The sequence below is a fragment of the Pagrus major genome, chromosome 20, assembly GCF_040436345.1.
Source record: "Pagrus major chromosome 20, Pma_NU_1.0".
NCBI lineage: Eukaryota > Metazoa > Chordata > Actinopteri > Spariformes > Sparidae > Pagrus > Pagrus major.
In genome coordinates this window covers 12,655,640-12,670,825 of record NC_133234.1, presented here as the reverse complement: position 1 = coordinate 12,670,825, position 15,186 = coordinate 12,655,640, and the positions used below count along the sequence as shown (strand labels likewise).

The window sequence follows — 15,186 nt, the reverse complement described above, 5'->3', positions numbered from 1 at the left end:
GGCTTCCGAGACTTGCATTACGCCGGACAATCTGTATGGAACAATTTTACGTATTCTTTCAGTTGTTTTTTTATATTTTAAAACAAGTCTCCATCTACTTTAGTTGTTCAGGAGAATGCTGCAATGCTACTTTGTCATGAAACTCCAGAAAAGTTTTGTTGATTATGACATTTAAATTTTTGGGTGGACTGAGGAAATAGTAACCAATATATCACATAAAAAACAAAAACAAAAAAAACAAAGACAAAAGTCAGAAAAATCTGACACTTTTGTGTAACAGTAATATGCTTTATTTTGTTTCTTTTTGTCTTCAGTAGACTTGTGACTCCACAGATATGGAGTCCTCGAGGGCAAGGAGGAGAGAGTTGTTTGGAGGAACAACAAATGACTTGCAGTAGTAAACAGTAGTCACTGTTAACTTAAAAAAAAAAATCACATTGAATGGCATTTGATAGGCATGATTGTACATGAAATGCATGATGACAATACAAAGAACTGTAGCTGGTGAAAATCCCTGAATTGTTATGTCATTTGATTCATTACTTAGCTCAAGTGTAGATTAAGAGTAGTATGTAAGTGTATGTTAGAGTTAAACTCCTCCAGCCACTTAGTAATACACTCTTAAGGCAACAGTAGGTGACATAAACCACAAATATTGTACATGTAGCATATCAGTACTACAGGCGGTCCCGTAATTACTTTCTTGTTGTCAGCATTTACTTGTCTCTTTTCTTTTCAGATGACCAATAACCTGAAAGATAATAAGAGAGACAGTGACAAGAGAGAGAGTGAATTAATATGAGTTTAACAATATTCCCGTCAATGAAACAATCTATTGAACTTTCACACTCTTAAATCAGAGATAACCAGAGAAAACATGTTCAGTCACACATGGACCTCAAGCTGCGCCTCCTCCTACACACCTGGGTCAGGAGGAGGACAGGAGAGCCCCTGTTCAGAGTTTAGCAGATTTAGAGGAGGCTATACCCAACAGCATGGAGACATCATTGGCTGAGGTCAGCCATGCCCCGCCGTCCGCCACCAGGATGGCTCCAGTCACATAGGAGGAGACTCGGCTGGCCAAGAAAAGAGCGCAGTGGGCCATCTCTGTCTTGTTGCCTGCTCGCTGCAAAGGAATGGACTGGAATGCACCAGCAGCCTCTCCTCTGGGACCACCTGAGGGAATAAATGTTCAGATGTGCTCTCACTTACACTGTGTTATACCCAAATCCCCACAGCCCTGTCAGATGAGCTCAAGTACCGTCAGACATGTTCCAATGTCCTGATAAATTGATTACCTTGACTCAATTATTTATTCTTTGCTTTAAGCTCAAATTTTTAAATGTAATTAACATTTTAACTGCTTTTACAGTAGCCTAGTTTTTAAAATTTTTACAGTACTTTTAGCTAACTATTTCAATTGTTTATTCACTTCTTATAGCTATTTTCAATTGTTTATTTGTTACTCTAAGCGAACATTTCTTTATTATATCTTTAGTCACTACTTTTAGTTAACTTTTTCAACCGTTATTTACTGTTTTTAGCTAACTATTTTGTCACTAGCTTTAACACAGCCTCAATTGCAACACATCAGTCTCATATTAATATGTTACAAATGATGCAGATTCACTTGCTTGTTACAAAAAATTGCATCATTCGATTTTCCTCTCTAACACCTATAGGTGCATATATTTTTATCCGAGTTAATTAATTCCAGTTAATTAGTTGAGCTTCCCACGTACCCTTCTGGCAACTGCAGAAGGGCTCACTATGGGTAGAAATACCTGGTCTGGTATTACTGATGTAATTCAAACTGTGATGTTTAAGGACTTCCAAGGCAATTGATGTGAAGAAATGTATTTTAAAAATGGGAAATAAAGAGGGAATTCTGACATAAAATTTCATTGACAACATAGTATAACGAATATGCGACTCTGATATTATTAACCATTAACAATAGCCCTAAAAGGTCTGTTTCTGGACAACTTCTCATCATTGTTGCTCACTGTAACAGTACTGTACATCAAACAGCTGCTTATGATAAAGGATTACTTGTTAAATGTTAAACCCATCAATTAACTATTTTGTCAATATTGTGTTAAATCTTTACCCAGTCTGCGGAAGCCCTCTGTGCCAGAGACAGGACCTGGAGCCACAGTATTGACTCTCACCCCATTGGGCCCCCACTCCACAGCCAGGTGCTTGGTCATAGCATCTGGGGAGAGGAGGGGTAACATTGAGTCAATTACATTCTCATTTTGATATCGTTACAAAACAGTAAAAAAAAGCTCTTACCATTTGCAGCCTTAGCAGAGCCAGCATGCACCTGGAGGCCCTGTCCCCTGTATCCAAGCGTTGCAGAGACGTTGACTATGTTGCCACCATGATTCTGCACACAAAAAAAATTATGATGGGAGACTACAGATCGATGCAATGAGTGAATAATCAAGCTTCAGAGGCGTAGGCATCAGTAAAAATCAATTTCTTAGATGAGAAGGTATTAAAGTAATCTGTGATCTTTACTGTCCTCTTTTGGTGAACAGAGTGAAGTGCAGAGAGTGAATCTTTATTGAAAGCTATTGATCAAAACCCCAATTATGTCCCTGCAGATGCAGTATTAGCCTCATTTCTGGGCTATGAGGTTATAAACAACCTACTTATGGCTCCTTAACTTGAAACTGAGAAATACTGTGTCACACAGACAGAAAATGTACTGTACCTGGAACCACTTCTCATAAACCACCTTGCTGGTGTTGAATGTACCCATGGTATCTATCTCCATTACTGTCTTGAAGGCATTGAAGGAGAGCGAGGCAGCCGGGCAGAGGAAGTTTCCAGCAGCATCTGTCAAAAACAGCACCAAGTCTTTAACTAAAGTCAATATTATGACATACTGCTTAACAGAAATCTTGTGCTTGACAGGCAAAGAAGTTGAATATTCCATCAAGGTTTCATAATGCTTTAAAATAATAATAATCAGGTGGTACTTTCATAAAATAGAGATCAGCATGAATAGATGTTCTGCATTTAATTGGATTACCATAGCAATTATCTTGTAGTGACATAACAGTTTGTAGAAGGGCGCAAAGACAGAAGATAAAGAAAAGTTGATGATTAAACCAAAACCTTTCACACTTGACCTTTGTTTAAAGTACAATTTTGTACTTATTCACACAGACAGACACCTGATAATGTATTGCATCTATGTTGGCAGGATGTACTGTCTAATGTCTAATGTAATGATGAAGACTGTGTGCAGCAACGCTCCCACCACGCACATTTTCAGGCAAAGTCACATACTGTTAATGAGGATGTCTATGCGACCGAACTCTTTCAGTGTCTCATCCACAGCAGCTGCGATGCTCTCAGGCTGCCTCACATCCATACACAAAGGGAGACAGCGGCGTCCTGACACAGCAGACAGCTTTATAGCTGCCTAAGGCGACACACAATCACATTACACGAGGCCAGCACATTAACGTTGTGTTAAGATATATAATTTAGGATTGTGGAAATTATGTAAGAGGAAAAACCTCTTTGAGCTTGTCCAAGTTCCTGCTCGCAATCACTGTGTCACAGCCGTGCCTGAAAGAAAGAAATAACAATGTGGAAAAAGATGGAGACAAACCTAAAGAGCACAAGTTGTATTGTGTCGATTAGTAAATATATATGTAATGTTTGCATCAATAAGGCTGATGGGGGACAGAGGGAGTAACTTATGACAAAACAGGAAGGACAAAAGGTGAGGACACAACATGAGAGGACGACAGCCAGGACACCAACATGTACGCAGCAGTGCTATTTCTTTTGATTAAAGAAAAACTATTTGTCACATCCGTAAATTATTGAACTGTTTCAACTTTGGCACATAAGAAAAATTACGAAAGTCTGACTGTCAAGATAACACAACCAGAAGGTTTAAAGTACACCTGCATATTATCTCAGTCACACATTTTACTGTTTGAGTCTTAGTAATGACATAATACTAACAAAGCACTGATTCTATATTTTACACATTCATTCATATGCACCAATCATGTCTGTGAATGTGAGAGGACTGAGCTTCAACTGAATATTGATATTTCTGAAAGATCTGGGCATGCTCTGCAGAAAAAAGCACGTAACCCTCTCTCGTACCTCATGAAGATTTCAGCTATCCTGAGTCCAATGCCAGATCCCCCACCTGTGATAAAAGCAACCTGATCTCTGGAAAATAAAGAGCAAATTAGTGATTACAGTGACAAGCAACAGTGTCAATAACATTTATTTACAGACACCTGTGTGAATGCATTAACGCCATAAGATCACACCAGGCAATAATGGTGAAAGCATGTGCTTGTATGCTTACTTCAGTAAATCTGGACTGTAGATGTGTGTGTACGAAGTCAGGCAGTCATCTGTGCCAACATCTTCAGGCAACATCTCTCCTTTTCCCTGTGGCTCTGCCATGCTGATCAATAATGCATGTCAAATTGATGCAATCACACTGACATTACCATAACGGCAACACAATAAATGACTGGTCTGTAAATGCAGGAGCTGCACAAAATATCAGAAACACCTGACAGTTAATAAAGCTGCTACAAGAGTTTGGAGAATCTAACATCTGTTATTTAAATACAACTACAAGCTGTTTTTTACTATCTTTCAGCTATTGCTGATAAGACTCTGCTTGTTCCCATTATTATTCTCTTGTTCTTAAGCATTTTTAGCCCAAGCTGTCGTTATTTTTGTGAATTATCCTGAGCCACATTCACAGATACAGTGGCAGCAGCTGCCCTGAAGTCATGTAAAACTAGAAAAAAAATTTTGGCCAATTCTGGCATTTTTACAAATGTGTTCCCATGTGTTTTATTCATTTGCACTATCCCTTTTTACATAAACTAAGCCAAACTAAAGTAAAGCGCATATCTCCGCCAAGGCCCAACAGTCCCCTTTTGTTCTCACTCATACTGTAGATACCAGCCACCTAAATACACCTGATTTTTTTAAATCAAGATCCATGCATTATCCCATACAAAATCAACAAAAATGTCAAGATGTTAAAGAAAGTGAGACAAATTCCTGGATTTGTCCCTTCAACAAGATTCGCACCAAAAGTTAATAGGGTCTAAACTGGTTTTGTGGAAATCCGCTCACTAGTTTTGGTGTTATGCTGCCAACAAACCAACCAACAAACAAACACAGGTGAAAACATAGACGGTCTAAAAGTAATGCACAAAATATATATCAATATTTTCATAATCACCAGTAATGTGGACATAATGACTAAGTTTAAAAGTAAGTGTTAGAATAAGTAGAGCAGTCTGCTAAGTTTATAATATCACATCACTTCACTGTAATACAGGAGCCTTTGTAGGCTAATAACACCTAAAGGTCAGCTTTAACACCTTTAAATGTGTGGCAAGAGGAAAAGTGACAATAATCAATCATACAGGAAGACTGACAGTGAAGTAGCCCCTCACTCAAACTTACTGAGAGTTAGTTCAGCATCTCAACACTTTAAAAAAACTCAGTATGGGCTTCAATGTAGAGCTCGATCATACTGTGGGCTACTGTAAGGTGTTCCTGTTATTTTGTCCACACCTGCGCATATATTCTAGGTTAGTCTAATATTCCCATAACGCAGTGTGCCAATCAAATCCTGTTAACTGTCAGGACTGTGCAGTGAAGTCCAGTTAGCCGCTGTCGTGTTACCTGCTGAGACAAACAAGCTAGCTCTGTAGCTGAAAGAAGAAGAACCGTCCAACTCCTCCGAGCTGAAACACGACCCGCACACGAAGCACTTCTCTCAGTCTGACGAGGCTCTTCGCAATTATTCCTCAGCCATTAGGTGTTTTTCTCTCTGCGGACGACTTGTACCTTGGACGCTTACTTTTTCGCCATTCTTAATCTATGCATTGTGGGCAATGAAGTCCGTCCGGGGTGTGTTCAAGAGGACAAATGTCTCACTGTCCAAAGCTATTTTGGTTTGTTCAAAGGATAAGTTCAACCAAAAATGAAAATTCAGTTATTATCTCGTCGCCCTCATGCTGATAGGAAGTCAGGTGAAGTTTCGTTGTCCACAAAGCATTTCTGGAGCGTCACAGCATTCTCCTAAACAACTGAAGTAGATGGGGACTTGTTTTAAAATGTAACAAAACAACTAAAAGAAACATTAAAATGGCTCCATACGGGCTCGTCGAGTGTAATCCAAGTTTATGTGAGCCCTGAGATCCCAACGCGGTCAAGCTCTTGCACCCACTTCAGGCAAGCTGCACGCTAACGCTTTTAGCTTAGCAGCTACAACGAAGATTTGGCTTTAAAAAATGTGTAATATATATATATATATATATATATATATATATATATATATATATATATATATATATATATATATATATATATTGAGTTTCTTTTTTTCTTTTCTTTTTACATTTCAAAACAAGTCCCCATCTACTTCAGTTGTTTAGGAGAATCCTGCATCACTGTGTTGCTGTGAAGCTCCAGAAATGCTTTGTGGACTAAGAGACTTCACCCAACTTTCCGTCGGCACAGGGGGGAGTAAAGACTGATTTTTTATTTTTGGGTGAACTGTTCCTTTAAGACAGAAAACGTAATAATAGGAAGAATAGTAAGTAAAGCAGGGTTAAAACTTAGAAAATACTGGGAGCAGTAGACTTTAGAGGTCAGGATTGATTTGATTCATGCCAGACAGACAGCATCATGCCTCTAAGGCCTGTAGAGCAAAAGAAAAGCCAGTGATTCTGTAGCTCATCTACAATAACCATCATCTTCTTGGATGGCACCAGGGAGGGTCTCCTCTGGTAAACCAACACTGACATAAACGATCCAGGGTTTACAGTTTCAGGAACCAATGCTGATCGTGTGCATTAGTGCAGAGAGCAGCCCTTATTGATCTGTACTTTGGGATTTGCTGTTGGAAAAAGCCCTATGCAATGAATCCCTCAAATACTTTTGGGATTGTTATTCTTCTTTGCTCTGAGAGGATCAGAAATGTAAGATGAGTGCTTTGTAACTTGATTTGTTTTCCAAGAGGCATGAGTTAACAAGAGCAAAAGCACAGAGAGAAGTGCACATAAAAGTGCTCAGACTTCCAATAAATGATAACAGATGCTTCTGCTTTTTATTCCACAGATGGTTTAACCAGAGTGTGTTTACTTCAAATGAGCTTCCAGTGTTTTTGTAGTGTTTAACACTTCAGCTACAAATCACATACCTCACATTATAACTGACCTGTTTTTTTAAAGCATATTCTTTTGAATGTGTTGTTTCTGTTGTGTTACTACTAGTTTGTATTACTTTCTTTATTATTTATTAGTAATTCAGTAAATAAAGAATATAAATCGTTCCAGTTTGTTACGAAAAATCTTTTGCATGCTGCTTCAAATGCCAACGTTATAATACCATTATAATATAGGGGCAGTTGCAAGTCCTGACTAATGTGCAGTTCATTGCAGTCCAGTGCATTGAATTATCAGGCATACAGTACTGACACAACTCTGATATGAAAGCGGATGATGCTTCTGTGATTTTCATTGCAAGTTTAAATAAACTAAATCATAAGTCTCCCAAGATAAAAAAACAAGAACACATTCAAAGATATCAAATACAAAGAAGTATAAATAAATACAACTGCTATCAAAATAAAATGCCAGCAGTAATGTACACATGATCTGTGAAAACAAATGTAAACACATGTACAGCTACTACATTCTGTATTTTGTTGCTAGTTGGCAGCCAGATGGCGCTCTCTGCTGTCATTTTTTTAACTTTTATCCACAACATAAAACCATTTGCAGTACCCTGGATGTGAACCTACTGTAAAGCTGCATAAGAACTCCTCCTTCTGTAAACACATATCACTTAAATCTCTCATCTTTCTGCTGTGTCTGTGTGGAATAGCAAATAGAAACACTAGTAACTAAATTGTGGACGTACAGTTGGTGAGATTTTGATTTTCAGATGAAAAAAAAAAAATCACACTGATTTTGATTTTTTTTATTTATTTATGTTCTCATTTCTCTTTTCTTCTCCAAGCCCACCCCAACCCCACCTACTGTATACATCTCAATTCATCTAATTTTTCGCGTGTGTTGCAATTCATACAAATAACTTTAAGTGAGACTAATTAACATTTTTTCTGGTGAACAAACTGACTTATTAAAGGGCAGGTCCATGTTTTTTTGTGTGTTTTTGAGGTGTTTAAATCAGTATCTAGCTCTCCGGTGGTGTTCCTTATGCATTCAAATCCCCAAAAAATCCATGACTTATAAACCCCCCGCCGAATGTGTCTCTCCTCTGTAGCTACAGAGCTACAGATCTGTAGGTCTGATGGACACAGGGCTGGCCAGTGGCAGCACACAGCCGAAGCGTATTTCACGCAAAAACTGGCAGTGCGGCACATTCCCACATGATTGTTTTTGTGCTTTAGAACATAACCGCTGTGACACAATCAGAAAATAACCGATTTATTCTCTGATTTGTTCGCACTACCGCTGCTCCCTCTCTTCATTCACTTTGTAGCTCGTTGGACCACTGCTGTTCTGTCTCTCTCCGTCTCCCTCGTTGAGGTGGGGTGCCGGTGCCAACTTTGAATAAAAACTTACAAACAGCAACCCACAAATCGTGCATAGTATGCCTCTAAAATAAGGTTTGATAATACTAAAAAAGGCTCAAGCTTCCACCCCTTCCACCTCCATATCTTCCAAGCAAACACTTTGGCCACTCTTCATGCTTTCACTGACAGAACTTCTGATGTGTGTGGGGAGGGGAGGGCATAAGCAATGCAACCTACGTAAATGCCTACAATAAACAATAGGATTGTTCATTTTAAAGCAGACCTTTTATGCTTTTTTGTTTTCTTCCTTTCCTTCAGTGTTTTATAAAGGTTCTTGTGTATGTAAAAGATCTCGAAAGTTAAAAAGGTCAAAGCCCACACCAATAGAGGCTCCTCTCTCCCACAGGAAACACTGCTCCTGAAATGCCTCGTCAGTAGTCCCGCCTTTAATTCTGACTTTGTGGCATCACACTACTTCACAATGTCACACATTAGCATAATTTATGGCTAGTGGCTAGTTTGGAAGAGAAGAATTTATTTAGCACAGCTAGTGGTGCTGGGTCAGGCTTGTGTAAGCTGACCAATCAGAGGAGAGTGGGGATTCAGGAGGGTGGTCCTTAAAGAGACGGGAGCTAAAAGAGAGCGTTTCAGACGGAGGGGGAATACAGAGCTGCAGTACTGGACAATTTGAGAAAACTGATGGGTTTTTGGAGCACTAAACCGTGTAAACCTATAATGAACCTGAAAATGAGCATGTCTCCTTTAAAAACCTGCAAGAGAACACAGATGGACCTGCTCTTCAATGTCAGTTACACAGTATGTTTGTTAACGTTAGCCACCATAAGCTACAGGTCATCACAGACCACATAAGGCTGGTTCAGCAAAACCCCTGAGTGTTTAAGTGAGCAAGTTGAATTCAACTTTTCATTTGTAAGAGAATGAAAGTGCTATTGTTTCTTTCAAATGTTACATAGTCTCTCTTTAATAAAAGAGTCAAGAGTCGATTGCCAAAGGCTGCTTGTTATACAGCTTTTAAAGAAAATGTCCTGATGCAGGAGCATAAAGGCATGTACAAAAGACTGTCATTACGCAGACAACCAGAATCACAGACTCAGACAGTTAAATGTTCCATTGAGTCTGGCACAGCTCAAGCTATAAAGGTCATTCTCCTCTGCTGGCCCTGGAGCCATACAGACCTACAGCCCTGGGCCCTGTCCTGGGTCAGTCTGTGCAGCTTTGTTCTGGCCTTCTGCTGGTGGGTTTGACTTGGCCGACTGTCCCTCTTCCTCCAGACCCACAAGCCTGCTGCTGACCTCCCACAGCCTGCAAGCTGCCTCCTCATCCAGGGCCTGAGGCGCTGGTTCCTTTTCTGTCATCACATCATAGTACCTCCCCGTCACCCCCTCCATCTCCTCAGACACAGCCAAGTAGACGCTGGGCTGGGCCCCCAGCTCTGGGTTCTTCACCAACAGGGTGAAAAAGGGACCTGTGGGGAGGTTGGTGGAGACCACAGGTTCAGTGGTTTGAGCTCAACTGGAATACCACGATTTCATTTCAAGTACTTTATTAAATTAAATGTACTACTAAATGGATTTACTGTCGTCTGTGGGCTATGACGAAAAGGAAACACTTCATGACTGTGCATCAATTACATTTGTTCATTACCAAATTTGATGCACGTTGCAGATTCTTATTATTTTCGTCATTGACTGTAAATGAACTCAATAATAAACACTGCTCTGCCCTCAGTGGAGGATTTTTATTACCCCTGAGTGCGGGTAATTAAAAAAACACTCATTGCGGAATGAAAACTACAAACAAGTAAATTCCCTGATTCCCAGAATGAATACTAGGAAACTGAATCAGCAACAACATTGGTTGCACTGCTGTACTTTGATTTCAGAGGGTTTATTTATAACTGTCATATATTACATTTATACAATATGATGTTAAATTAAGGTGTAGTTGTGGTGATGTAGAACATTTTAGCTGTGAAGGGAAAACCTTGTAACAGTGATTTTAGGGATTTCTGTTTCAACCTAATTTTAAGTATGACATGCTGCTGTACTGTCATATATGAAATAAAACCAGTGGTGGACTGTGAACATTTGAAGTACTTGTACTCAAGTTTTAAAATTCCACACACTTTATTCTTCAACTACAACGCAGAGGGAATAATTGTGCCTTTAACTCCACTACATATTTTTGAAAGCTACATATACTAATGCCTTGCACATGAACACTTTACATGCAAAACATACTGTATACTGAGTGTCACAACAGTTACCGCTAACCGCTCTAACTGTAGCTTCTGTTAGCTATTAAGCTCAGTTAGCCGTGCAGCTAGCTGTCTGGACTGGGAGTTCAGAACATGGGGGAAGTGTTGTTATTTAAACTGCTTTGGACCAGGAATAACCGGGGCTAGCTGGTTAGCGTGCTAACTTTAGTAGATATATCTGCAACACAACACATCATAGCATCTGACCTGTTATTCACATTCTCTTTATAAGTGTTACTGAAATTCTTACATATTGAGCCTTTAAGGCACCCCCTCCTGAAAACCCCAGTCTGCTCTGATTTGTCAGCTCTCACAGGCCTGAGCAGGCACCGCTCAAAGTATTTCTGCATTAGCTCTGCCAGTGTTTTTACAACCATGGCTGTGCTGGGGGCGTGGCTGGCAGCGGTGACTGTATAGTTGTGACAACCTTACAAAAGTTCTGGTGGGTCGTTTATAGACACAGTTACTAAATACAGGATGTGTTCACTTCTCCAAGGAGCATTTTGATACTTATATTTTTGAATCATATCTATATAGCATCTAAACCTGCTTTATAGTCACAAAAGACAGGAAATCTCACTGTCTACAATATGGGACATTTTCAAAGGGTTTATATACTTCCTCCTTGGTCTGAACATTGTGCAATATATGATTTGTAGGTTAGGGCATCGCTGTAGCACCACAAAGCTTCATTTATAATCGTATGTTGTGACAGATTTTATCTTTATCGAAACCAAAAGATCACCTTAAATCAAATACTGTAGCCAGAAAAGCTAAATGAACATTTTTGGCTTTGCAGTTGTACTTTTCATAACAGAAATACAGTCAGATGCATTTTATACTTATTTATAGAGAACACGTAGTTAAGAGTAGAAAATTCACTGAGCAGACCAGTGTTGCATATCACAGCTTAAGCAGCCTTAGCTAATTGCTGCATATGCATGAGGTAAGCATTCATTGATTTCTCTAACTTCAGAATCCTGAAGGAGGAATAATACTCACTGAGCACTGAGCTCGAGAACGGTGATTGGTGCAGACCCGTGTGCCTCCCGAGCTCCGTGGCAACAATGCCTGGGTGCACAGAGTTCACTGTGACTCCCGTGCCTGTAACAAGCACACACGAAACACACACAGCATTGTTTAAAAATATATATCCGATGGCCAATTACGAACAAGAACATAGGCCATACTCCCTCCCACACATGCCCACATATGCAACGGTCAGAAGACTTGCCTTGTAATCGCTTGGCGAGCTCTCTCGTGAACAGAACATTGGCAAGCTTGCTCTGACAGTACGCCTGCTTGGTATCAAACTTCTTCTTCTCCCAGTTCAAGTCCTCGAAGTCGATCTTCCCAACGATGTGGGCGAGTGAGGCCAGGTTGATCACTCTGCTGGGGGCGGACTCTTTCAACTTATCCAGCAGAAGATTTGTCAACAAGAAGTGGCCTGGAGGAAGACAGAAACTATCGGCATCAGGTAGAGTTTACTAGGATGTAAAGACAATCTAAATCTATTATTTTTCAGAGAGTTTCTGTTCTTTTCAATCAGTCAAAGTACCTAAGTGGTTGACTCCAAACTGCATGTCGAAGCCGTCTTCTGTCTTCCATGCTGGACATCTCATGACCCCTGCGTTGTTTATCAGTACATCCACACGCTGCTCCTCTAAAAGACAATAAAGACAATACTTGAGAAACTGTTACAGAGTGTGCTTTCTCTCCACAGTTGAACACTGCGTATGATTTGTTCCCTCACCTTGTTTGATTCTCTGTGCAAACTCTCGGATGGATTTCACGGAGGCCAGGTCGAGGCGACATGCGTAAACGTGAGGATTCAGGGTCTCCCCTCGTATGTCCTTTGCAGCCTCCTCGCACTTCTCAATGTCTCGACATCCCATGATGATGCGACCCCCTGACGATGTGGGAATGGGAAAAGGAGTGAGTCATGGAGAGCTAAAGAAGTGATGCATCTCGTTGCAGAAAGTCAGAGCGACGCCATATTATCTCCACACCTCTCTGGGCCAGTTCTCGGGCCGTCGCTTTCCCGATGCCTGTGTTGGCTCCTGTTATGACCACAGTCTTCCCTTTAATGGTAGCTTTACTGGGACACCGGCCTCCTGTCACATGGTTCCTACATGACGAATTCAAACAAAGTTCAGCAACATCTAATACATTGTTCAGCTTGAAAAAACAAGAAGTATAGTTTTCTCTCTGATGCCAACTATTTCTGTCTGCCTTGTACCACAAACAACTGTAGTTTATCTTACTTGTGTATAGTAAATTGCACCCACCAAACCTCAAACCACCTATAATCAGCCTAATGCATTTATTCAGGAAGCGCTCAGCTGTACATTAGAGAGCTCCTGTTAAGCATTATCCTTAAGTAACTTCCTAATAAGCATTATTCCACTCAAGATTAAATCAATTGTAATATGCAGCACTAAATCATAACATCACTCTGGCTGAAATTACCTCTTGTCAGGTTGACGAAAGGTGTTTAAAGAAACATGAGTGAAAACACCAGTGTGGTTTGACTGTGGTTGTGAATGGGGTCCTGCTTTATTGCCTAGTTATTAAGATGGTCCCTGTGTGTGTCAAAATCTAGTTTAAAACCTTCATTATTTAAGTTTTGTGTTTATATCTTCAGCGTAAATGTTGGATATTAATTTGCTAAATCAAATCAACACACAACAAACTTGGGATTCCAGAACAGGACTGTACAAACTGGATGGAGACCAGGAGAAGTGGTGTTTAATAGCGGCCAAACAGTTGTACCCAAGGGCCCCCTTCACAGGTCAATCTGGCTGTGCCTCCAGGATGACAGCCATAGAATAGGATTTTTTTTCTTTGTCTTAGTTTAAAACTCACCTCAAACAATGACTTTAAGAAAACAAGAGTTGTGATGACTTTTAAATTGGTGAACATTCTCAAAGCCTGTGTGTGATATCCTACATTAATATTCTATCGTATAGTTGAAATTTCTGTGCATCGTTTTATATTGAATGTCTTCATAGTTCCGTTTCACCTGTTGCAGCATGGGGGGCTTAATTAACGAAACACTCAAAGGATGCACGAGTGACGTAGGGCCACACTCCCGGCAAAAACTTGGACAGCTATTGTGCTGGAGACGGAGAGAGACCCTGCTGTGCTGTGTGTGTTTGTGTGCTGACAGGGACCTGGGCTACTCTCATAGAATAAAGGTGCAGATCCTGATTCCTGGTGTGACCAGTATTCTCCAGCCTGTGGGCAACCACCTTACAGCTGCTACATTTGAAAATTAATTGATCAAATTAATTTGAATCACTGTCACACTGTTTTATCTCATTAACAATATACATTCAGAAGAAACAAAGAAAGAACATATGGAGAAAAAAAGAACACAAACTAACTGTGAGTGGGTGAACAGACTGCAATCAACACTCTTACAGTCTATTCAATCAATGCAATCACTCTGTTGGCCTAAAAATGCTGCTTTTGTCAGGCACATAGGCCTACAACTATTGACACAGCCAAGGAGGAGGCTGTATTTCTGATTGTACAGTTGTAGTTGAATCACTCACCATGCCAGGAAATAAAATACCTCTAGGTCAGTAACTTGAAACAATTAGGCTGCCTGATAATATAATGCAGTCCAGTATGACTTCAGCAGCAAGTGTGACACATGCAGAGTAAAATGTGCAGTTACATCAGGATGCAGTGGCCTCCTGTCATATAATGAAGAGTGACTTACTTCAGTAACACGGCGCATCCAAACACGGTCCCAAACACAGACGCTGGTAAAATATATTTGCTCATGACGACAAAATACAGCTTCAAAAACGTGTCAACACGTTTACGCAGCAGTGGTTTCCACAGCTGATCTGACAACACTCCTGCAGCACAAGGTTAAGAGCGCATGATTTTGACGTCATCAGCCGCTGCTCGCCAACCGCGAGGAGCGAGTGCCCGACAGCATTGTGGAGAATGTAGTCCCGATAGAAATGTACACGAAAGGAGTGATTAACAGTAAATGTTTTAGTGCAACATTGCTGTACAAGCAACAAATATACGCAATCTGAATGTTTTTTATTTGTTTTTGTTTTATTTACATTCCCCTGTGAACTGATTTGTGTTTTTTTTGTTACTCTTGTGTCTTAATTACATTTTTATAATTAATTTGGAGTTCTCTTTTATTTCTTGGGTGTAGAAGTAAATGCAATATGCTTGAAACACTGCAATACATCATATTGTGTAAAAACCAATTCACTTTCTCAATTACGTTTACATTTGTTGCATTTGTTTTCATGATAACATCCCGGTGATGACATGTTGAAAAGAAGAAATGGAATAAGAACAACACGAAATATGAGTT

At 40.0% G+C, this 15,186-nt stretch overlaps 2 protein-coding genes across 3 annotated transcripts; both read right to left on the bottom strand.

Moving 5' to 3' along the window:
- Positions 1 to 267: 267 nt before the first annotated feature.
- On the bottom strand, positions 268 to 5,895 carry decr2 (2,4-dienoyl CoA reductase 2, peroxisomal). 2 transcript variants are annotated; one of them, XM_073489750.1, is made up of 10 exons: positions 5,698 to 5,895; positions 4,349 to 4,450; positions 4,138 to 4,206; positions 3,534 to 3,585; positions 3,301 to 3,436; positions 2,720 to 2,844; positions 2,296 to 2,389; positions 2,111 to 2,215; positions 988 to 1,176; positions 268 to 751 (listed from the first exon to the last, which is right to left on the bottom strand). In XM_073489750.1, exons 2-10 carry the CDS (start codon positions 4,447 to 4,449, stop codon positions 717 to 719), a joined length of 906 nt encoding a protein of 301 aa, XP_073345851.1. In that variant the 5' UTR covers position 4,450; positions 5,698 to 5,895; the 3' UTR covers positions 268 to 716. The 2 variants fall into 2 exon arrangements, with proteins under 2 accessions (XP_073345851.1, XP_073345852.1); XM_073489751.1 differs by having other exon boundaries at positions 924 to 1,176; positions 5,698 to 5,894.
- A 2,072-nt stretch (positions 5,896 to 7,967) lies between these two features.
- Positions 7,968 to 14,691, bottom strand: LOC141016003 (retinol dehydrogenase 13-like). Its single transcript, XM_073490235.1, has 7 exons — positions 14,566 to 14,691; positions 12,848 to 12,966; positions 12,592 to 12,747; positions 12,397 to 12,501; positions 12,073 to 12,285; positions 11,841 to 11,942; positions 7,968 to 10,046 (listed from the first exon to the last, which is right to left on the bottom strand). Exons 1-7 carry the CDS (start codon positions 14,628 to 14,630, stop codon positions 9,757 to 9,759), a joined length of 1,050 nt encoding a protein of 349 aa, XP_073346336.1. The 5' UTR covers positions 14,631 to 14,691; the 3' UTR covers positions 7,968 to 9,756.
- Between the last annotated feature and the right edge of the window lie 495 nt (positions 14,692 to 15,186).

Coding starts and splice junctions, on each gene's coding strand:
- decr2 (XM_073489750.1), bottom strand. CDS start 4,449: ATGGCAGAGCCACAGGGAAAAGGAGAGATGTTGCCTGAAGATGTTGGC. Junction 3,586..4,137: donor ATAGCTGAAATCTTCATGAG/GTACGAGAGAGG, acceptor TCTTTCTTTCAG/GCACGGCTGTGACACAGTGA. Junction 1,177..2,110: donor AGAGGGCTTCCGCAGACTGG/GTAAAGATTTAA, acceptor TTATTCCCTCAG/GTGGTCCCAGAGGAGAGGCT.
- LOC141016003 (XM_073490235.1), bottom strand. CDS start 14,630: ATGAGCAAATATATTTTACCAGCGTCTGTGTTTGGGACCGTGTTTGGA. Junction 12,967..14,565: donor GGATGCGCCGTGTTACTGAA/GTAAGTCACTCT, acceptor TTCGTCATGTAG/GAACCATGTGACAGGAGGCC. Junction 11,943..12,072: donor GCTCGCCAAGCGATTACAAG/GCAAGTCTTCTG, acceptor TGCTTGTTACAG/GCACGGGAGTCACAGTGAAC.